The 24896-nt window shown below is 38.7% G+C and overlaps 1 protein-coding gene across 10 annotated transcripts in view; it reads right to left on the bottom strand.

Moving 5' to 3' along the window:
- PDE10A (phosphodiesterase 10A) overlaps positions 1 to 24896 on the bottom strand; it is a 676118-nt gene that overhangs the window by 108738 nt on the left and 542484 nt on the right. For 9 of the 10 annotated variants that reach the window (XR_012433277.1, XR_012433276.1, XM_074036771.1 and 6 more), the window contains 2 exons: positions 5234 to 5354; positions 3821 to 3870 (listed from right to left, as the gene is read on the bottom strand). Coding sequence is in view for 8 of the 10 variants with exons in the window: in XM_074036771.1 (XP_073892872.1) it covers positions 3821 to 3870; positions 5234 to 5354 (171 nt within the window). In the remaining 2 variants the exon portion in view is untranslated. Of the gene's footprint in view, positions 1 to 3820; positions 3871 to 5233; positions 5355 to 9356; positions 9475 to 24896 lie in introns of all 10 variants that reach the window. The other variant, XM_074036772.1, reaches the window with a different exon arrangement.

The raw sequence follows: 24896 nt of genomic DNA, 5'->3' as shown, positions 1-24896 counted from the left end.
CCTAGGCAAAAGATGTTTAAATTAATATGGTTAGTTACATTTCAGAAGTGTATCTTCTATTGCCAGCAATACAGAAGATTAGATCATTTGGCTGACACTTTTGAAAAAACAATTTCAAATTTATTTAAAGGCTGCATAAAATATATTTTACCCATCTTTTATATTGCTTTGCTGGGTGAGAATAATGGAAGGAATCCACAGAAATCTAAAAGGAAGTAAATAAAGGAACCGTGGGAGTTGACCAGATCCCAAAGCTGGCTTTCTCTTGAGGGAATTAACTAATGACTGAATAGACTGATCTTCTCCCAGGAAAGCCACATGGAGAGTGGGAGACAGGAGAGAGAAGTTGGGACATTTCTGTGAGGGAAGTCTAAGTAAAGACCCCTTTGGAGGGCCAGGACAGGCAACAGGCCACACATTCCTCTTAGGTTGAAGGACAAATACACTTACCCCAGCAAAGAGGCTGCAAGGAAACCAGATTATTTTGAAATTAGTACTGGAGGGAAAATAACAATCTCCTCTGAGAAGTCACAATTGTGCACCATGTGGATTTGACTCCTGAAGCCATACTACTTTGTAGTCTGAAAATTCATCTCAACCAGACAATTCAGTTTAAAATGGTTTTGGATGGTAGTACCTTCAGTGACTAGCAGAGACAAATGCCTGCCTGTCTCCAAGAAAGGAGCTAGAAAGGCACGTCTAACAAGCCTTGAGAGTATCCATTTAAGAGCCCCATGAAAGAATAGAATTCACAACTACAGAGAGAGAGAGAGAGAGAGAGAGAGAGAGAGAGAGAGAGAGGGAAAGAGAGAGAGAAAGGAAAAATAAAAAGAAAACCATAAAACACATAAGCACAAAAGTCGCCATCTGTCAGAGTTGGACAAAACAAACCCAAGAAAATGTAAATTCAAAAGAACATAGAAGAAGTATAGTTAATGTATTTCAAGAAATAAAAGACAAGTTTGAAAACATGTACAGGAAATAAAAACTATAATGAAAACCAAAATAAATTTAAAAACAGTATCTTTATTTTAGTCAATATTCAGAGAGATAATTTATCAACCTGAACTCTATCTACCAAAGATATATTCCAGGAAAGTGGGTGAAATAGAGACAAATTCACACAAACATAAACTGAGAGTGCTTTCCATCAGCAAACTCTCGCTAAGGGAAACTCTAGAGGATGTATTTCAGATGGAAGAAAAATGATCCCAAACAGGACGACTCGAGATACAAGAAGAAATGAAGAATAAAGACAGTAGTAATAATGTAGATACATCTAAAGAAACACTCGAGTGAACTTAAGATTTCTCAGCCAATGTCTTTTTCCTACCCACAGAAATCCCTGGGTTAAGGAAATAACAAGGGCTTAGCTATCTAGGTGGAATGCATAAAGGGCAAAACAGAGTGAGCAAAACACAGTAATTGTCCCCAAGAATTATCCTCCCAGGCAGATAAGGTACCTGTCTTCATAAAGCTGATATTCTAGCAAGAAAGCCAGATAAGCAAATAACCACTCAAATCACAGATAAACATGTAATCACGGACTCAGCTATGTTCTATGAAGGAGACATATACAACACTGAGAAAGCAAAATACAGTGTACAGTGGGATCTGACTTGGGAAGCTGAGAGACAGCTACAATTTCACTATGTACCCTGCTGTTCACAGGGATATTAAGTTGAAGAAGAGACTCAGTCCCTGAGATGTGGGAAAGAAAGAAGGAACAGGGAATCAGTGCCCCTAGAGAGAAGCATGCCCAGTAAATGGACTGGCCTTAGGAGTTTAGAATAAGGAGCCAGAATAAAACTGAGAGGATATTGTACCAGTCCTTTAAGTTACTAAAGTAAAAGATAAGATGAAATAATTCAAATTGATACATAAAATTACAATTTAGATATTGTAGATAGAAAACCTTTTTGCTGAATCACAAGAGGAAACTACCTCATTGAGACCAATGTATAAAGAAGTCTGCAAATAAAGCAAAAAAAAAAAAAATTTTTTTTTAAGCCAAGTGATTAAGAATATGGGTTTTGTAACCTAAATCCAAGCCCTGCAAAGTCAGCATTTTGGGCTCCCATCCACTGCAGCCATGGGGTGCCTGCTGCCTGCACCTCTCAGTCTCTGCCCGCAGCTGTCTCTATTCTCTTTCCACAGGGCAAGAGAGCATCCTGTAGGGGCAGCCTCAACTTCAGGATTGTTATCACTTTCGTTCAGGTGAACGGCTAGAATTGCTGAGTCCAAGATACAGGTTTTAACAAAGAATCTGCCGGGGCCCTCATGGGCCACATGTCCACCCCGATCTGAACTAGACACCCAAGGGTAAGGGGCTGGATGTGAGCACGGCTGCATGGCCACACGGGGGACTGCTGGAGGCGGCTCAGAAGGAGTAATACGACGTGGACCACAATAGACTGCATTCCACACATATCAGCCAATTAAAAACTAATGGCAAACTGCAAAGTATTTTTCTAAAAGAAATTATGAACTTTTAATAAAAACTTGGACGTTTTAAAAATAATTTTTAATGCACGGAAAAAAAGTAATATCCATTTGTTATTTTAGTAGCTTAGCCATTTTAGAATACTACCAGTGTCTGAAATATAGTTTATTTAGAAGTGGTAGTAATATCTGAGTAATGCAAATTAATAAACATTCTTATCTGACTGTTTATATGAAAGGCACTAAGAGAGGGGCTTGGGAAATACAAGAATGAACAAGAAAATGTCTTTGCCCTAAATAAGCCTTTGAAACAAGCATAATTTATTACAATACAAGGGAAAACAATCGCCATGGAAACGAGTAAGATAAGCTGTAAGTTAATTAAATCAGCCAATAAATATTTTTGTGCAACTCTTTTCACACTCTGCAAAACTGTTATATTTGAGTCCTACTAAAAACCTCAGAACGCTTTTGTCTCTATTCTTAGTAACACTGTATATAATGTAAATAATTTTATACATATTTTGATTACTCAAGAATACATGTAGCATATTGCAAAAATACATTCCAAATCTCAGATAGCAATGCCTAACACATAAGAAATGTGAAGCAAAAATGTGTCAAATAAATTTATGAGGAAATTTATACATTAAAGTTATGAATATTATTAGCTCAAATTATGCTAAAATATGTATACTTTTTAATACTGTATCAAAAATCAAATGCCAGTAATTGAACATCTTGAAATACTTTTGGAAGTGCCTATGTATGTTGCATTTTACGGTGGGCTGTGCTCCAGGTAAGTTAGACCAGAAACGCAGCATCCGGGCTGCCAGCAGAAGACTGGAACAGCCAGAGCTGAGAATCCCCATTCCTTGCCTGGCCTGAGCCTACTACAGTAAGGCAGCTTAGGGATCTAGACTCAGAGCCCTAGGACTACACCCTAGGAGTTTTAGAGTCATCTGCAAAAACTTTACAAATCACCAAGAAAATGTTCAACTTTCTGTAGATCATGTGTAAAGAGGGTACAGGAATTCCCCTACAACATCCAAGCTCACAGTGCCAAATAACTTTTACACAAAACACTAAATCTAGAAACACCATTTATAACCGAGGGTGCTACAAACCAAAGGAAACACACACATACACACACACACACACACACACACACACACACACACACACACACGATTTTATGCCTAAATGTTGCCATGTCAGTAAAATGCTTGACTGGTAACAACCAAATATAGAAACTAAAACCAAAATGAATTTAAACGAAAAATACTTAATCATGAAATGTCTGTTGTTTATAACTTTTTTAAAGGAGCTTATGATATTTTCTTATCTAGAGCACCAAAATCTAAATTTAGATACTTACATTATTGCACTCTCCAAGGAAATACAATGCAAATCCATCAGCTTTTGTGGCTGCCAAAGTAATAAGAAAAGAAAGAACTGAGCTCAGTGGGAGAATCTAACATGTATGCATTCTCTACGGTGAGCGGCAGATGTGAGTCTTTCAAACTGATTTGTTAACAGAATCAATGGTCATGCAGTAAATGGAACAGAATCATTTATGGCCTTACTCAATAGCATAATGAAAATATCCTCTACATGTTTCATCAGTGAGTATACAATTTAAGATATGAGATCCTCAAATGCATATAGCAGTCAACGTACTACATAGTAACATATTTGTTGAACTGTAAGTATTCAGAATCATTTAATATTTTTTAAATTTGAGAATTGTTTAATTTTTAAAGTTTTTAAAATACCAAAAGTGATATTTATAATATTAATTAACCAACATTAATTCTCAACCTAAAAAGCCGATGTATTTATCTATAATTGTCACTGAAGCAAACATAATTTAACTTACCTAAAATTGCTTTGGGGTCATCTGAAGGCAACTATAGCAGTTAACAGTGTAAGTTCTGGAGGGACTGCCTCAATTTAAACCCCTACTTAACTCCTTTTTACCTGTGTCACTTTGGGTAAGATGTTTAATCTCTCTGTTCTATAGCTTCTTCATCACTAAAATAACTCCTTTTTACCTGTGTCACTTTGGGTAAGATGTTTAACCTCTCTGTTCTACAGCTTCCTCATCAGTAATATAGTGGTAATAATAAAAACAACCTCACAAGACCATAATAAAAATAAGCCAGTTAATGCATATAATATGCATAGACAGGTGCCTAGCATATACTTAAATATACAATAAATGTGATCACTACAGTTGGTCTCATTAATATTTTTATTTTCAAATTAAAAAACAAAAGAAAAATGAAAGATACAATTGTCATAGTGGGTATCCTTCTGAAAAACGTGTCCTAAAAACAAGTGCATCCTTCTAAAATACTACTTTTCTGATATAACTTTCCCCATTCTATTCACAACATAACCCATTTCTTAAATGGTATATAAAATTGTCATTTACCCAAATATATTTAAAATGCTTATTCTCTCTTTTAAATTAATACATTTTATAAAGATGTGATTTAATTCAATAAAACTATGCTTTCCAAAGGAAACTAGGTGTGAATTAGAAGGCATAGTATTTTACATGTATATATCAGGCAGATACTTATTTGGGATTAGATAATTTAGAAAGTTTTAGGTTTGACTCACTCTGGTAGTTTCATAATAAAAATTTTCACTTCAAATTTAGTCCAGAAATAGAAGTAAATATAAATGACTTTCATCTGCCCCTTAGTAAGTAAATTTTTTTTACTGCTTTTTGTAAAAGAATCTTTGCCCAGTTTTTCTAAGAGGAACACAAAATGCTTCTTACCTATTTTGATGATGCTGCTCAGTTCATAGAGGAGTAGCTGGTTGTCTCCTCCTGTGTCCAACCGTTGTTCTATATAGCTGTTTAGTTCATATACAACTCCCTGCATATTCGTATCTTGGTACTTTGGATTAAAAATAACAAAAATAAAAACAGAGTTTAAATAAAATATAATAAAAATTCCTTAGTCTGTAAAACATACTATTATGTGACTTAATACACTAAGCTATTCATTATGCTCTTATAGCATGATTTAAATATTATAATCTATTTTATAAAACAAGTAGATTGAAAATTAAAATTACTATGACTATTTATTTATTTTGAGACAGGGTCTATCTCTGTTACCCAGGCTGGAATGCAGTGGCACCATCTCAGCTCACTGCAACCTCCACCTCCTGGGCTCAAGCCATCCTCCCACCTCAGCCTCCCAAGCAGCTGGGACTACAGGCACACACCACCACACCATGCCTGGCTAATTTTTGTATATTTTGTAGTGACAGGCTTTCACCATGTTACCCAGGCTAGTCTCGTACTCCTGAGATCAAGTGATCCCTCTGCCTCAGCCTCTCAAAGTGCTGGGATTACAGGCATGCGCCACTGCGCCTGGCCGACTTCTTATTTAGAATTATCCATAGACTGCATCTATGCAGCCTATTTATATTAAAATAGCGCTGTTACAAAGTTTAACTTTGTTTCTGAAGTTTTATATATATGAGGCAACTGGATTAGTAAAAATAATATCATAGAAGAGCTTGCTGAGTGCACCTCTGTAAGATGTTAGAAAAGTCTGCTGCAGTCGCTGCACTGGGTGAAACAAGTGTCCCGTGTGCCACTCTAATTTTCCATTCCTTTCCATCTATATGGCTCCTCCTTGGTCTGCTCTCATCCCTGCCACCATAGCAAGAGTTAGACGCTTGCACTGCAGCCACTGTCCCCACAGCAGCAGCCCCACAGCATGTCCATAGCACAAGGCTTCATCATGGCACCAGTGACAACAGCAGGTGGACAGGGAGATGTCAACCCCCACCCTGCTCTAGTTCAAGCTACACTGTGTATTCTCTAGAGGAATAAAAAACAGTCCTCCAATGAATCTCCCTGCTCCCAAACTTGTCTTACTAAACCTAGTCTCAAGACGCCAGGTACTGTAAACTTGAAATATAAAATTCTGTCTCTCCCTGGCTTAAAACACTCCTGGGGCTTCCTACTGCACTTGGAATAATAGACAAAAACGCCTCACATGGAAACACACCACACGCTGCAAAGCATGGTTACTATCCAGCTCAAAACTTCATCTCACACCCCATTCCCTCTACCCTCACTGTCCCAACCCTGGCCATCTTTCTGCTTCTTGATCATTCGGATAACTTCCACTTCTAAAGGTCTATTACTTGCTGTTTTTCTTGAGCACTATACTCAATAAATATCTGTTGGATGAACAAATAAGTAACCAACCAGTCAATGACTGGACAAATACCACTGAACACCCAGACAATGCACTAGAGCAGGCTCTCTTCTAGTCATCAGAGACCCTAGAACAGTGAAACTATTACATCTATTGTCTTCAGTGAGCTCACATTCTAGTTGGAAGGGAATCAATACGTAAATATGGCAGGTTTTCATATGAGAGCACCAGCTTGGGTTCAGTGTGCTAGCGCTAGGTTGGCTGAAATCTGTTCCCAAAAGTGGCCGATGCTCCACGAAGTTGAAACCTCAGAACTTCCCTGGTATATATTCAAAGGCTTAGCAAGATTGGAATGCTGGATTTGCCTGATAACGGGAGACCAGTTTGGCAATCCCCTGGCTATGTCCTAGGGATGCCCGCCTTCACCAAGGCCATGAGAAATACGTTTACAGGGGGAGTCCTGGAATATGTGAATATATACCTGGCTCTGGTGTGGGCCAGGAATTAATGTGGGAACTACTGCCATATGTGTTCCTTGAATTCACCCAGAAGATGCGATATTGATGTGGCAGAGGACAAGTGGGAGCACTTCACATTCAGAGACAAGGTGGGTATTGTCAGCACAACCAACAGAAGTAGAGCTGCGGAGGAATCTGGTCACAGAAATAATCAGCACGGCTGCTTGATCCCAGGTGCTATGGTTTGAACATTTCCTCCAAAGTTCACGTTTTGGAAACTTCATCCTCAACGCAACAATGTTGAGTGGCGGGCCCTTTAAAAGGCAGAGCCTTGTGAATGGAATCATGATGTTTGTGAATGGAATCATGGTGTTTGTGAATGGAATCATGATGTGATCGGGAGAGTGAATGAGTTATCACGGGAGCAGGGTCCTGATAAAAGATGACTTTGGTCCTCTTCCCTTCTCTCTCTCGTACATTCTCTCGCTCTTGTCCTTTCTGCCATGGGATGACACAGCAGTAAGGCCCTCACCAAATGAAGGCCCCTCAACCCAGGACTTCTCAGCCTCCCAAACTGTAAGAAATAAATTTCTGTTCTGTATGAGTTACCTAGTCTCAGATACTCTATTACAGCAGCACAAAATGGACTAAAACAGAAAACTGGTACCAGCAAGTGGGGCTATGGCAATAACAAATATCTAACAATGTGGAAGCAGCTTTGGGACTGGGAAATGAGTAGAGGCCAGAAGAACTTGGAGGAAATGGCTGTGAAGAGCCTAGACTGCAATCAAGGAAGCATGAAGGGAAATTCTGGTGAGGGCTTAGAAAAAAACAACAGCTGCAGGGAGGGCTTTAACTTTCTTAGGAATTACTTAAGTGGTCACAATCAGAAAGCTGATAGAAACATGGACAATAAAGGCTATTCTGATGAGGTACTGGATGGAAATGAACAAGATGCTGGCAACTGGAGTAAAAGCCATCCTAATGAAGTCACAAAGAACTTGACTGATCTGTAGCCATGTCCCAGGGCTATATAGAAAGCAGAACTTAAGGGCAATGAACTCAAGTATCTGGGTGCCATTTATCAAGACAAAATGGGAGAAAGACCGTAAAGCTGCTTCAGAGATCTTGGAGGCCATCCCTCCCATCACAGGCTCAGAGCAGGGCCTTGAGGGCAAGGTTTCCAGAAAGGTGTCCATGGAACCTCAGCTTTTGCCGCCCAGACAACTTAGAACTCTACTCCCTGCATTCCTTCACAGGGTGAGCCCGGCCACGGCTCGAGTGAGTTCAAGTGCAGCTCCTGCCGCACCTCCAGAGGGCACAAACAGTAAGTCACAGTGGTATCCACATAGCACTAACTGCCAACTTGCCGGCTGCATGAGCTGTGGTGCCACGGCAGCCTCTACCTAGATTTCAAAGGATGTTGTAGACAGCCTGGGGCCCACGGACAAACTTGTTGCAGCAGTGGAGCCCCCACAGAGAGCCCCCAGTAGGCCAATGGCTAGTGGAGCCCTGAGAGTGAGGCCATCTCAGAGGCTCCAAAATGTAGAGCTACCAATGCAACTCCACAATTCTGAAGAAGCTCAGGCATGAGAGACAACAACCTGTGAGAGCTGAAGTGTGGGCTGGCCCCAGCAAAGTCATAGGGGCAAGGACACTCAAGGCCTTGAGGAGCCTAATTCCCACTCCAGTGTGCCCAGAATGGGAGGAATGGAGTCAAAGAAGATTATTCTGCAGTTTTAAAACTCAATGTTGTTTTCTCTGTTGAGTTTTGGACTTTTGGGACAAGTTACCCCTTTTCTTGTCTATTTCTCCTCTTTGGAGTGGGAGTATCAATCCTATGCCTGTTCTACCATTGAATTTTGGAAGTAGATGACTTATTTTGATTTCACAGGCTCAAAGCTGGAGAAGGTTTGTTTCAGGAAGAATTGTTCCTTAAGTCTCACTCACACCGGATTTAGATGAGACTCTGGACTGATGTTGTACAAGTTAAGAACTTTGAGGCCATTGGGATGTAATTAATGCATACTACATGTTAAAAGGACATGGATTTTGGTGGCCAGGGGTGGAGTGCTATGGTTTAAATGTATCTCCCAAAGTTTGTGTTAAATAATCCCCAGTGCAACAGTATGGAGAGGTGGAACCTTAAGAGGTGATTAGGACATGATGGCCCTGTCTTCATAAACAGATTAATACCATTACTGGGGGAGTGAGTTAGTTATCTCAGCAGTGGGTTTCTGAATAAAAGGATGAGTTTGGCCACCTTCCTCTCTCTCTAAAGCGTGATCTCTTGCCCTTCCACCTTCTGCCATGGGATGATGCAGCAGGAAGGTCCTTGCCAGATGCAGGCACCTTGACCTTGGGCTTCTCTGTCTCCAGAACTGCAAGAAATAAATTTATTTTATTTATAAATTTCCTAGTCTGTAGTATTCTGGTATAGCAACACAAAACAAAGACAACAGTGTCCCTGGAACTGAACAGGGCAGCCTATTGACATATTTTTTTTCATTTGTTTAAACAGAAATGTTGTGGCTTAAATGAACAAAAATCTGACTTGATGACCACAAGAGAAGGTCAGAATACTTCACTGAATTCCCAGACATGAGCCAATTCGCAGGCCCAGAACTCCTTAAATACAGAAAGAGAAAGCAAGGTCCCCTTGAAGAAGAATCCTACTGTGCTGCCAAAAATTTATAGCATAGATCTCCCGCCTACCTTTCCCAAAGAGGTCTGCAGCCATTTACCTGGGTGACTGAATATTATGGGGGCACGCAGAATTACTAGACTTGGGGAACCACTGGACATGAGCTCTACACTGACATTAATTCTTTATGATTATTATTATTTTGAGACAGGGTCTAGCTCTGTTGCCCAGGCTGGAATGCAATGCAGTACTAATTATTAAGAGACCCAAACTCCACTGAGGTGTACCAATCAAAAGGGGCTCATGGAGATCAGGTAATCAGTGAAGTTTTAGCTCAAGGTTTGTCTCAAAAATGAGCCACAATGGGTTCTCAAACACACTCTCTGGTGACTGCAGTTTGGGAATACACTTCTGGAACAGACATACTCAGCAGGAGACAGAACTCCACACTGAAGGATCCCCATGCAGCAAGGGACTGAAGAAGTGAGACTTGGAGAAATCTGAGGGAAGAGCTTCCCAAGTAAAGAGAACAGGATAAATCAATTAATTACAATGACCCAAAGTGGCAGAATAGAAACCTGCTAAGCAATTCTTAAGCTGCATTTCAAACTCCAAAAACTACTAACTGCTACTATTAGGCTTTTACCTGTGGTAGCCACTCCCTGTTCTCTTTCCAAGCATTGAGAGCCTGGGCTGTGGAAGAGGTTCTCTCAGCTGTACGTATTCCCTTCTCCCATCTGCTGCTTTCCTGGGCGGTGCCTAACATTTCTGAGGGCTGGTTCCCCCTTCCTTTAGCCTTGTGGGTCCTACTTGCTTTGTTGCACACCTGACTATGGTAAGTCATTGGTCTCCAACTCAGTTTTGTGAATTTTTGTTGCTAAAGTGTAATCTTAACAGCCAAAACTCAGTTATTTTCTAGCTCCAAATTTTTGTGCAAGTCTTGCTCTTACCCAGGTACCTGTTGATAGGTATTTACATAATTACAGAATTTACATAAAAATCAGGAACACTTGAAATTCTAACGACGCTAAAATATGAGAGCATTGTTTGAGGTCACCAAAACTTAGGTTATTTTCTTTATCATCTGTAAGCAGACCCTATTCGAGCTATTTCAAGTTCTGAATAACTCCAGATAAAATCTTCTACTCTATCACACCCTCTCTTCCTTACTTATTCCACTTACGCCAACCACTAGTTCTGTACTTTCTTTATCCCATAGTCTTTAAAAGGAGCTTCTATGAGAATGAAGCTAGCCTAAAAGAAAGCTGAGCCAAACGATAGTGAAAGACCTAAGTCATAATGATAGACTTTGAACACCTAGATCCAGCCACGCAAAAGCTTCATGTGATTAAAAATCACTCGATATTTCTTTTAAATAAACCAATACATTCTCTGAATTATTCATTTTTCACGTGGAAGAAAGGAGCATTAGCCATCTTAAGGGGAGTTTTTAGTCATTCAGTCCCTATACAAATGATACACGGCTGACTCCTTCCTCTTAGCACAGAATTCTGAGAACAGGCTCCTTAATAATGACTGTGTGCAGGGCTGAGATCAATAACCAGCTGTTCCCCAACTCTGTTGGGCAGGAAATGGGTTGTTACAAACAAGTGAGAACAAGAAGACATTCTGGGAATTGGACAGTTTATCATGAGATTTCATTTCACATCCCTGGGCTTTAGTTTTCTCATTTGTCTAATGAGAAGGCTGAATTATACTGTCTGTAAAATACTTTCCCTTTCCAACACTAACTTTCTAAGAAAAGCTATGACCTAGGTTTTAAATTTTTTTCTTGTTTATATTAAGCTTCATATTCTAATATTTAATCTAATAGAATATGTTAGCACATCCTGTTTCCTTTTGTTTCTCATTATAACTGCAAACATAATAGCAAAATGTTTTTTACTGTAATTACTATTTTATATTGACATATTAACTCAAATATTAAAGGTCTATCTACATAGTTAACAAATCACTCAAACCATAATATACTATAAAATATAAAATTACATGCAAATGTACAAGAATAAGCAAAGTTGTTATTTGGTTGTTAGCCTTGTGGTCATTCTATTATTTATCAGGACTGTTATGAAAGGCAAAGCTGAGGCGACAAATTACGTCAATGTCAAATCACATACTTCTAAGACACTTCTATGGAAACCCCATGATAAAGGAATCAATCTCTATTAGATTGAGTAAACATGAATTCTATGGCTTGACTAATAACAATCACAATAAGTATACTAATAAAGATGTTAAGAACTTGTATTTTTACAGCATTTTTAACTTCATAAAGTCCTTTCATGCCTTTCCTAAGAGAACCTACAACAAATTTATACTGGGCGTCACTGCAGCATTCATAATTTGAGACGAGTCAAAATTCCAAAGTAGAGTAAGTTGGGAGCTACACAATTTCCGAATCAAATTGGACACCACCATCTTCATATTCTGTTGCATGCTGATCTCATGCAGTACTTGCGTCTTATTTGAGCAACCACCAAAAACACAGCTTCACAAAGATAAGACCTTAAGGAAAGAACTGTAGTGATCTAATAGTAAAAATGAACTATGTTAAGCTAACATTGAAACTGAACTACATCAGATTCTGTCCAACATATGCCACTGTGTTTCCCATGACATTTTAATATATCCTGATTGTTATCCTTGTATATTTGCTGTGGTGCCTCGGGGTATTTGGAACACAGTTTGGGAACCAGGGGAAAGCCACTCTCTTGTCTAGGGGGAAACAATATTTTACAGAATAAAATGGTAATGAACAAATTGGTGTTAATCATTGGTTCAGAAAGGAAGTAAAAGCTGGTTTAACCGGGAGGACAAATGTTCCCATGCCTGCTAAAACGAATTAGCTATGTAAACATACGTTAGACAGCCACTTAGCCAAAAAAGTTTGGAGGCAATTCAGTAATCACATGGAAACTGTGACCCCTGTTAGTCCCGAGAGTCTGTGATTCTATGAGGTGGCACCAACATATCTTGAAGGCCAACAATAAACAAGAAGCCATAAGGAGACAAACGTTAAATTGGATTAATATTTAACAGCATAAAAAGGAGCTCCTCAGTTTCCAATATAAACTTCAATGCTGGAAAAATATCTTCTTCTCATCATTCTTTATAGTATTCCTTTGTTTCTTTTTATATTGTTTATAATGTTTTATTTTGACATAATTTCAATCTTACAGAAAACTGCAAGAATAGTACAAGAAACACCTTGTACATCTTTTACCCAGAGCTGTAGACTGTATCTCTGTCTCCCCCTTAAAATTCCTATGCTGAAATCTTAACCCCCACTGTGATGCAATCAGGAGGTGGGAGCTTCAGGGGAGTGATTAGGTCAGGAGAACAGAGCCATCATGAATGGGATTAGGGACTGGACACTTCCACCCTGTGAGGACACTGCAAGAAGACAGCTGCCTATTATCAGGAAGAGATCCTCAGCAGACCCCGGATCTGCCGTCACCTTGACTGATCTTGAACTTCACAGCTTCCAGAATTGTAAATTTCTGAAGTTTATTAAATCACCCGGTCTATGGGACTTTGTGACAGCAGCTAAACCAGGACACTAAGATTTACCAATAATTCGATTTGTCTTATTTGCCTCAGCATTCTATCAGTAAATTGTATCTATCAATCTTTCTGTCCACACATGCACACACACACACACACTCACACGTTTTATAAATATGTTTTAATATTTAAGAGCAAGTTGGTGTGCCCCTTTATTCCAAAACACTTCAGTGTGCATTTCTCAAGTAAAAGAGCATTCCCTTACAAGTTAAATACAGTTACCATGATCAGAAAATCTAACATTTCTACAACAATACTAGCTAAATAAAAACACACATTCACAGTTCACCTGTTGTCCCAAAAATGTCCTATAAAGGATCATTATCCCTCACTCGTCTAAGTTCAAATCCCAGATCACATATGCTACTTAGGCATCACATTTCTTTAGCATCTTTCAACGTAGAACAGTTCCTCAGCCTGTCTTTGTGTTTCCTGAACTTGATACTTTTGAAGAATACAGGCCAATTTTGTCTGATGTTTTCTCAAGATGAGATTGAGGTTCTGAATTTTTTTCAGCGAAACAATGAAGTGATGAAGCTAGAAAGCCATAATCTGAAGAACAGTGAGCCTGCCGGGCTGCCTCCCTGACTTCCCCCATATGAACATGGAATCAAAGACTTATCTTACACAAAAGGGCATGATCCACGATTATTGTCATTTAATTTGATGCTGAAATTGGCCCAGATTTGGCGAGCAGAAACTCCTTCAAGACAGCGCCTGTATCCTTTTGACACATCCTAATGATTCCTTCAACATTTCCTTACCTTTTTGTCACATACTTTGCCAGCCCTTGAATCAGCCATTTCTAATCCAAAGAAATCCCAATTCCCTTTAGTAGAAAATGGTATTTAAAATCCAAGAGTTGGAGTTATATCACACTGCTGTCAATGCTTCTAATGCATTACATATAGACATAGATATAGATGTAGATATAGATATAGATAGATATGAAAGGACCTCATCAATACATACACACACACACACACACACACACACACACACACAGGTATGTATAAGCTGATAACTGTCATTCTGTATGTATTTGTCTGCTTACATATACATATATTAAGAGAGATGAAAAACCATGACTCACTCTGATACCTCCGGTTCCAACCAAACACTACAATGTATATTCCACTCTTCCCTATTTCTGTATTTGTAATTACCTCACCCAACATGTGAAATCTGGCTGCCAATATCCTTAATATACTTATATATTTTCTCAAGTCTAGAATACACAGAGGTAGTTTTAGAAGTGTTAAGCCATACCACTTCAAATAGTAAAAGTATTAATTATATGTTAATTTTTTTTAGTTTTTTAGGTAAAATTTGCAGACACTGAAAGATACAAATCTTAAAGGTACAAGTGCATAAATCCTTGTAACATACATCCTACCAAAGAGAACACTTCATCTCTTCATAAAGTCCTTTCTAATCAATCCCTGTCCTCAAGGCAGCCAGTCTTTTTGACTTTTTCCCACCATAGATGAGTTTTGCCAGCTTTTGGAATTATTTGTAAATGGAATCATACAGTATGTACTCTCTTGAACCTGCTACATTGGCTCAACAGAATGTCGGGGCAATTCAGCCATGGTGCTATGTGCTTCAGCAGTGTGTTTCTTTCCATTACTGGTAGCATTCCGTTGTATTAATGTACTATAACTTGTTTATCTGTCGCACTATGGCTGGACATTTGGAATGTTTGTGTCCAGTTTTGAGCTATTATGAATACAGCCTGCTACGAACATTCTTACAGAAGTCTTTTTTGTGAACACAGGTTTTCAATTACCTTTGGCAAATATCAGAGTAAAATTCCTGGGTTGCAAGATAAATCTATGTTTAACTTTACAAGAAGGTGCCCCCCTTTTTTTCCATGCTTTATATTCTTAAGAATAGAGTTATCAAAATGATTTAGGCATTTTAAAGGAAAAGAAGTTAAAAATAAAGGTGCTCTATATCACACAAACAGCACAGGCTAAAAATCCTTACTATTCTGTAATGAGCAACAATGAGCAACTATAATGACCAGTGAAGGAAATCTGTGAGCTACAAAGGCATGGGTGGAAAAGCTTGGGGGTAACACAGAGGAGGTCACTGATTCTTTGCAAATGCTTCCTTTAAAAAGCTTTAAAATCCTAAACAGCACATAAAGGACCAGGAGATATTCATCCTGAGCCTATCCTAGCACTATGGGAAAAAAAGAAAAAGCAGCCACCTTCACTTGTTCTACAGTGTAACTGAGCACAGAAGAAATGCTACACAGAGCTGTTTCAAAGGATTACAGGAGAGTAAGTAAGGCACTGTATTAGTTCCTTCTCACGCTGCTAAGAAGACATACCCAAGACTGGGTAATTTATACAGAAAAGAGGTTTAGTTGACTTATAGTTCACATGACTGGGGAGGCCTCAGGAAACTTACAATCAGAGTGGAAGGTACCACATCACAGAGCGGCAGGAGAGAGAATGAGTGCTGAGCAAAGGGGGAAGCCCCTTACAAAACCATCAGATCTTGTGAGAACTCACTCACTATCATGAGAACATGGGGAAATCGCCCCCATGATTCAATTATCTCCATCTGGTCATGTCCTTAACACATAGGGATTATTACAATTCAATGGACTCTGCCTGTGTTCTAGAAATGCAACAACAAAGCCGCAAGCACATCACATCTGTTTTCGGCATAGTTTACTGAACATTTTAAGCCCATTGTTGAAACCTACTGCCCCCAAAAAATATTCCTTTCAAAATATTAGTACTTGGCGTGGTGGCTCATGCCTGTAATCCCACTTTCTATGCCTGGTGAAGATGCTATGAACATTTGTTGACATGATGACAAAGGATTTAGAATATTCTATAAACTTAGTTGATAAGGCAGAGACAGGGCTTGAAAGGATGAACCCCAATGTTCTACTGTGGGCAAAATGCTTTCAAACAGCATTGCATGCTGCAGAGAAATCTTCTATGAAAAGAACAGTCTGCTGAGATGGCAAACTTTATTTTTGCCTTATTTTTAAAAATTGCCACAGCCACCTCAACCTTCAGCAACCACAATGCTGATACATCAGAAGCCATCTACATCTAGGCAAGAATCTCCCCCAGCAAAAAGATTACAACTTGCCGATGACTCAGATAATCATTAGCATTTTTTAGCAATAAAGCCACACATAAGTTTATTTATTATTTTTTTGTTCTTTGAGACAGGGTCTCACTCTGTTGCCCAAGCTGGAGTGCAGAGGCACAGTCTTGGCTCACTGCAATCTCTGCCTCCCAGGATCAAGCAATTCTCCTGCCTCAGCCTCCCAAGTAACTGGGATTACAGGTGCCTGCCACCATGCTGGGCTAATTTTTTTTTTTTTTTAGTAGAGATGGGGTTTCACCATGTTGGCCAGGCTGGTCTTGAACTCCTGACCTCGTGATCCTCCTGCCTCAGCCACCCAAAGCACTGGGATTATAGGCATGAGCCACTGCACCCGAGCATTATTTTTAATTAGTGAATGCACATTGCATTTTTAGACATAATATTATTACACACTTTATAGGCTACGGTAGAGTATAAACATAACTTCATATGCACTGAAAAACCAAAAAATTACTGTGACTCACTTTATTGTGATATTTGCTTTATTGGAGTAGTCTGAAACTGAACCCACAATACCTTCTAGATATGACTATATGTAAGGTTTTTAGCAAATATTTATTTAGCAATGTGTCAAGCATTATCAGGTAAGGCTACTATTCTCATGGAGTTTAAATCCTATTGGGGGAGGGGAACAGATGAACAAGAAATTATCAACTCGTGAAAATGCCTATGACCAAAAAAGTATCTGATGCCTTTGCTGCCAACTTTAATAAACCACAATCTACGTGTGATTGGATTTTGTGCATATCTACTCCATTACTGGAAAATTATTGTATTCTTTTTTACACAATGAAGAAATGCTCCCCAAATAACCTTTAAACAGCCTTTGAATTTATGGACTGGGACCACCCATCTTTAGGGGCCTAAAGCAGCTCCTCTGTTGTACCAGATTTCAAAATCTCTAGTCTAGCATAGACTGGTGGCTGCCAAGAATGGTGTGGCAAAACAGGTGGTAATTTAGAGTCTTGTGAAAGAGGAATGTTGTTTAGTTCCCACTTTTAACATTTTTATCATAATCGTTTGATATCATTTTTTAGACAAAATGACTCCTTGCCTACTAGCATAGTGAGTAATAAGATATGCATCTTCTGTGTATCATCAGCATCACTTAATTATCATGGAATCGGGAACGGACTTTAAAAGACAAACGGTTCAGGTCTGTAATCTATTGTTAAGATTATGGGTTTTGCCTTAGGTACAAAGAGATCACTGTCTTTAGCAAGCATTCCCTAGTATTTAAGGGGTCAATATGAACTATTTCCATACAGCAGGATATTGTATTCAATTCGGTAGAGAAGTGTTTTACACTAATATACACAGGAAGCCAACGTGCTTAGGAGGGATGCTCCACACGGGTTTCTGAGGTTGCTACGGCGATAGTTCATAAGGAGCAATAAAGCTCCTGAAAAGAAATTTAGCCTAAAACAACCAATCCATAATTTATGCTAAGAGTTTTTCTCTCCAGTTTCCACAAAACATGAATCTGCATGCCTGAAGATATTTCAACTTGTGTAATAAGGTGAATGTGGACTTTTCTTGCAGTCTTCCTGTGGGGTTCTTCTTCATGAAGAATGAGTGATTTTCCATCTGGGTGAGAAATTATTACTGGGCTCTTTGATTTTCAAAATTCAAAACGTCAGAATTTCACTTTACCTTACTGGAACACTGTATCTGTCAACCAGTTCCTCTGGCTTCTAAATCCTGTGTTGATAATCAACAAGATAGGACGCCGGCCTGCACTCCAGGTATTTGTTTGTAAGTATCATTCTGGACCATTCAAAGCCCACCACTTAGCCAAAGCCTGATTTTAAGAAACCTCTATTTGGGGAGCTGGAAAGTGACAGGTTTTCTATCCACTCCTCCACGCGCTTTCACTTCTACCCTTGGGTCACATCGCATTAGCCCTGTGGTTGTCAGCTGGAGTGAGTGAGGGCACTGGTGTTCAGTCCATGTTTGCTGCTACAAAGGAATACCTGAGGCCGGGTAATCTACAAATACAAAAGGTTTATTTGGCTCACGGATCTGCTGGTGAGGGCTTCTGGCCGCTTCCACCCCTGGAGGAAGCAAAGGGGAACCAGTGTGTGCAGATATCACATGACCGGAGAGGAAGCAAGAGAGGGAGTGGAGTTTCATCAGAAGACTTGTTAGGGCCAAAACAAACCATACACAAACCATAGCAACAGGTAACAAGAACTGACTCCAGGTAATTCTAACTTATGTCTACTCTAATGCAGCCTTCTCTATGGTCAACCGCACTGTGAACACTGAGCCACATTGTAATACTATGCCTTTGAAACTTACTGAAAATTGCTGTGAATCAGAAATGTAAACTTATTTGCATTTTCATAAAATCCAGGATTAAAAACTTTGTCCTGAAAAAGACTGATCGGTATCCTTCCCTTAGAGGATAAGGAAATCAACTTTGGTTTACACTTCACCTGATTAAACATTAAAAGCCAGATTTGCTACTCATTCATAGAAAAGTATTACCTCTTACAAATTGTTTTCTTTCTAGCTCTTCCTCTGTTGTATTTGGTTATGCTTCTTTTTCTGGCAATCAATTAGAAAACCTCTTTTTAAATGGTATAGAAAGAAAAGCAATGGAAAGTGAGTAAATGGTAACTAGTTGTGAAGGAACAGGTCGAGCTGCAATAGGGAGGATCTGGGAGGCTGATAGGGCCTCTCGAAGTCCTTAAAGACTCTGTTTAGGCCATCCTCCTCTCTCTGTCTCACAGCATCATCAAACTTTCTCTGTCTACTGAATCATTTCCACAAATACATAAACATGCTGTCATTTATCCCATATTTTAGGAGAAAAATACTAAAACAAAACCAGGGCTTTTTGTAGCCTCTTTATGGCCCTCCTATATATTTACCATCCATTTCTCTCCTCTCTTTTCAGGTAAAACTCCATAAAACAATTGTATCTGTTGCTGCCTACAATTTCTCTTCTCTCACAAACTCCAGTTGCTCCAAGAAAACAGCCTTCACTGAGGTCACCAGTGACCCCACACTGCCAAACCCAAAGACCAGCTCTCAGCCTTCCTTTCCCTTAAAACTCCAGCACCATTTGACATAGTTGATTGCTCTATTTGATTTTAAATAATTTTTTCTTTAAAAGAAACATACGCCTCTGATTCTCTTCCCACCTCTTGGACAATTGTTTTCAGTCTTCCTTTCTAGTTCTTCCTCCCTTAGAAGTCTCAGACTTCTAAATGTCATGTTCCAGGGTTGAGCCACACTCATCGGTCAAGTGATCTCATCTGAGTTCATGACTTTAGCTACTATCTGTATGTGGATGGTTCTTAAATCATCATATTACTAATGATCTCAAATTTATATCTCTAACCCAGAATATTTACCGAAACTCCAGTCTCATATATACAACTTACTACTTAACATCATCCCATCTGGAAATCTATTAGGCATCTCCAACTTAACACATTCAAAACTGATTGTCTGACAGGAACCACCCCTTGAATACACACCCTGACCTGTCCATCCTGCAGGCCCTCCCACGGAGGGCCTCCCAGCCTTCCAGCGGCTCAGGCAAAACCCTGATGCCTCCTTTCTTCCTTCTTTTTTAATAGCACACGTCTGGATTAATCAGTAACTCTTGCTAGCCCTCCCTTCAAAATAAACACAGAATTCTACCAAACCCAAGCATTTTCCCCTACCTCCATTACCACCAGCCTGCTCCAATCTCTTATTAGACTTACTACACTAGGCTTCTATTTGCCAATCACCTTTGGCAATGAAAAATTATTCTTTTAAAGCGCTGTTGAATTCATTTACTTAGGATTTGTGAACTTTTGTTTGCACTAATAAAACTGGTTAACAGTCTCTTAATTTAACGCTTTTTTCTCTTTTGTTTAATGCTCTAACTTTTGTGTCAAAAATAATATTCCCTTTTGAGATGAGCTATTTTCCTAGCTTTTAAAGTGCACAATTCATATAATGTAGAAATTTTCTCCTCTTTAATGTTTGGTGGAATTATTCAGCAAAAGCTTTTGGGCCTCAGGTCATTTTAGGTGGTCTTTTCCTAATTTTTTCAGTTTTTTCACTCTAGCAGTATATTCAGGTTTCTTAACTCTTCTTCAATTTTGATAATTTGTAATTTCCTCAAAATTGGCCATTTCATATAAATTTGCAATTATATTACTATATAATACTTGCTATTCTCTATTTAATTATTGACAACCTCCCTGGTGTCCATATTTATATTCCCTTTCTCATTCCTAATGCCTATATTTTGTTTTTTCTTAAATAGATCGCCAAAGTCAATCTATTTTATGGAATTGATGTATTTAAAGAACTATCTTTTGCATTATTAATCAAGTCTATATTTTAAATTTTGCTCCATTAATTTCTTCTCATATTTCATTAATTCATCCCCTATGCTTTTTAAATTTGTTTTGGGTTTTCTAATAAATAATTGTAAGGACATAAATTTTAATCTTATTCTGGTTCTGTCTCTCAGGTTTGGTAGACTTTATCCCCATTTTACATTTGGGTTTAAAAAGCTATTTTTCAAAAGGTCTTTCAGATTAGAATGGCAAAGTAAGAATTCAAATCTAAGTGTCATTTACATTATACCAGAGAAGTTCTTTTGAATGTATAACACACAGAAGAAATAGAGATGCATTCTTGTAAAAGGAAATACGACTAGTTAACATATAGAAGTATGTGTATTTGCTTTAAATAAAAACATTAAAACAGTGTCATACCATTTACATGTGAAAAGATATGTAATTGTTATTTTAATGGGACTACAATGAAACCTTCAACTGTAACAGTAATTTAGTTAAACCAACTTAACAGTGTGTGTTAAATGTCATAAATTAGTCATGTCCTTTGACCTAGTAACATTGGATCCTAGCATTGTTCTTTAGGAAATATTTCACAAGAATAAAACTGCTATATACATAAGTATAACCAGTCTACAAAAAATTAAAAACAATCTAAAGGTCTACCAATAGAATGAAAAAGTAAAAAATTATCACACAGAAATTCAATGGGCATTTTTAGTCACTAAAGATAATTTCAGACTGCATAAAATCATGAAATGCTTATAGCACAGTAAAAACCAGAAATCAAAATAATATGTGTATGGTCATTATTACCAAATAAATATATGCATGTGAAGAAGACACTAGAAATAAACATTCCCAACTGATATAATTAACTGGATTAGAGTGATTTCAATATATCTCAGAGGCATAGTCCTGATCTCTTGAAAATGCAAGTAGAAATCATTTTAACTGAATAAAAGTAGCTTTAGACAAAGCTGATAGGAACAGGATCCAAGAGCAGGTGTTGGAAGTAGTCTTCAAAAGGTAAATTCCAGTGTGATGCTCAACCCCAAATACAGAAACAAGAAGAGAGTCGATGGAAATACATTTTGATACACAGAATAACAAAACAACAAGGGCTCACATCACATAACCTCAGTCTTCTCAAAAATATAGAGGCCACTATAATTAAGAATGATGGAGACAAGCTTAGAGCTGACAATTAAGTGGAGAGAAAAAAATCTAGAACACCTGCCATGTAAAGACATCTCATCAAGCCTGTATTTTGAAGCAAAGGAAAACACGGTAGCCAATCAGCCAAGAAAGCTCATATTTAATAGAAAAAATAAAATAACATAAATAATCACTAAAGAAATGATGGCTTTCACAACCATGTACTGGGAGTATCTTCTCTAACATTACTGCAATCGACTTTAAGAAAATTCTATTCGCCAGGCGCGGTGGCTCAAGCCTGTAATCCCAGCACTTTGGGAGGCCGAGACGGGCGGATCACGAGGTCAGGAGATCCAGACCATCCTGGCTAACCCGGTGAAACCCCGTCTCTACTAAAAAAATACAAAAAATTAGCCAGGCGAGGTGGCGGCGCCTGTAGCCCCAGCTACTCGGGAGGCTGAGGCAGGAGAAGGGCGTGAACCCGGGAGGCGGAGCTTGCAGTGAGCTGAGATCCGGCCACTGCACTCCAGGCTAGGCGACAGAGCCAGACTCCGTCTCAAAAAAAAAAAAAAAGAAAAAGAAAATTCTATTCACGGAATAATATATGCTTGCATAACAATTATCTGGTCAGTGGTTTAATGATTTCCACAAGGCTCAGGTACTCTTAATTTTCAAGTCATTCACTCAGTTAAGGTAATGAATAGATTCATACAGAAACTCTGAAAATTCTAAATTCTATACTCAGTGACTGATTAGTTGTAGAGCATAATTATGATCACAACTAGTCAGATGTTGCCAAAGTTTCATTTGAAATCACAGGGTACAGTTGATTATGTTACTCCTCCTGTTTGGGGGAAGGTCTTTTATAGAGTTCTCTCTTACTTTCTGAGAGGTGATACATTTGAAAGAGCTGAGGCAACAAAGCATCCCACACTAGGTCTTCTGCAGCCAGGAGGTTCTCAAGCAGTACTGTAAGAACAGATGCCAGTTAAGGAACTTCTACCATGCAGTCCCTCATGGCCCAGCACTATAAAATGTTTTAAGCAAAACAAAACAAAACAACAAAGTTAAATTGCAAATAAGAAATAACATACAAGATACAAATTAATAAGAGATCTGAATAGCAGGGAGACATTCCTATGTGAAATCACCAAAACATTCCTTAAAGAAGTAATGTTCGGCCGGGCGTGGTGGCTCAAGCCTGTAATCCCAGCACTTTGGGAGGCCGAGACGGGCGGATCATGAGGTCAGGAGATCGAGACCATCCTGGCTAACATGGAGAAACCCCGTCTCTACTAAAAAATACAAAAAACTAGCCAGGCGAGGTGGTGCGCGCCTGTAGTCCCAGCTACTCGGGAGGCTGAGGCAGGAGAATGGCGTGAACCCGGGAGGCGGAGCTTGCAGTGAGCTGAGATCCGGCCACTGCACTCCAGCCTGGGCGACAGAGCGAGACTCCGTCTCAAAAAAAAAAAAAAAAAAGAAGTAATGTTCACCTTCATATAAACTTTTTTCCTTCTGTGTAAACTTAGCATGGCTCTTCCAGTTCAAATTTGCAGTAAAAACATTTTGAAGGAAAAATCTGAAAAACTACCATCGAGTATTATGCTTATTACCGGGTGATGAAGTAACCTGTACAATGACCCCCACCATTTACATGGGTAAACTGTGACATGCAATTTACCCATGTAACAAACCTGCACATGTATCCTCAATCCTAAAATAAAAGTCAGAAACAAGAAAAAAAAAACTATTTTATGCAACTTCTTGTTAGGCTAAATGAGGTTCTAATTCTACTGTTAGTATTTGTAAGTATTCAGACATACATCTAACATCCTAAATTTTTAATGACATTACTATTACAGAGAAGTACGGCTTCAACCAAATAAAACTGGACTCGATAAGGAAAAATTTTAAATAAATGCCTGACATTGAGAAAAAGAGAAAAAAGCAAAAGAGAGAGAAACAGAGCGAGTGAGTTTCTAAGTGTCTTTGGGCTACTGCTTTTTCGAGCTTCCATCAAACAGTAGGAAAATTAAGCTCTACACATGTACCCGCATCCCTGGACCTCATCCTCTGCTACTCCACACATCTGCCAGGCCGGCCCACCTGTCCACTCCCCCGCTGCTGACCATTCCTTCCACTGTGCCCTGGAACTCACTAGCATGTGCAAACCCCTTCTATTCTCAAACTCCTCTGAAAGAAACCATTTTTCCATTTTTCACATTTTTGCCCTAACTGAAACCTTCCTGCCCTCCTAATAATACTGTTTCCTATAACAAAACTGATTATAACATAATATAAAATTAATCTGTAGAATATATGGTCATAAGTATTAATAGATGATTCAGAAATTTCTTAAATGCAGTAACAGAAATTTTATAAATATGAAGAAAAGACTGGCTACACCAGGAAAAATAAATATTTTCAAGTTGACATCCTATGAAAATCTCCCCCTTCTCATATGAAATAAGCAAAAGTGAAAAGGAGAAAGCTGAATTAGTGATGAAATTAGGTAACTATGGCTGCTACATGCCACAAAATTCAAGACAATTTGGCTAGACATACCAATGAAGCCAACTTTAAAACATTCACTAAGAACTTAATGAAAATGTCTCCTTCCCAGGAAAATTACACTGTTGCATCAAGTCCATAAAAAAATATTCTGGGGAAAGTAATGACACAAGATCCCATTTAATATGCTGAGAGTTGGATGTGAGTTCATGCTCATGTCTGCAACAGGGCCCTGTATTTAGAAACACACGGAATAGAAATCCAGAGAAATTTAATGATTCACTAACTGAATTACGCATTTCTTTTAAAACTTGGCATACAGAAACACTAAATAAAATGGATACAGTCATACTGTTCACCATGCCAGGTTAAAAGGAAGACAAGATAATGAAATCTGGATTTCAGTACAGCAATTTGTTTCAATCAACCTAGAGAAAAATCACTGTGATCAGCTCCCCCA

The sequence above is a fragment of the Macaca fascicularis genome, chromosome 4, assembly GCF_037993035.2.
Source record: "Macaca fascicularis isolate 582-1 chromosome 4, T2T-MFA8v1.1".
NCBI classification, from domain to species: domain Eukaryota; kingdom Metazoa; phylum Chordata; class Mammalia; order Primates; family Cercopithecidae; genus Macaca; species Macaca fascicularis.
Note: the sequence above shows the minus strand (reverse complement) of the source record. Positions and strands in the feature narration are given on the sequence as shown.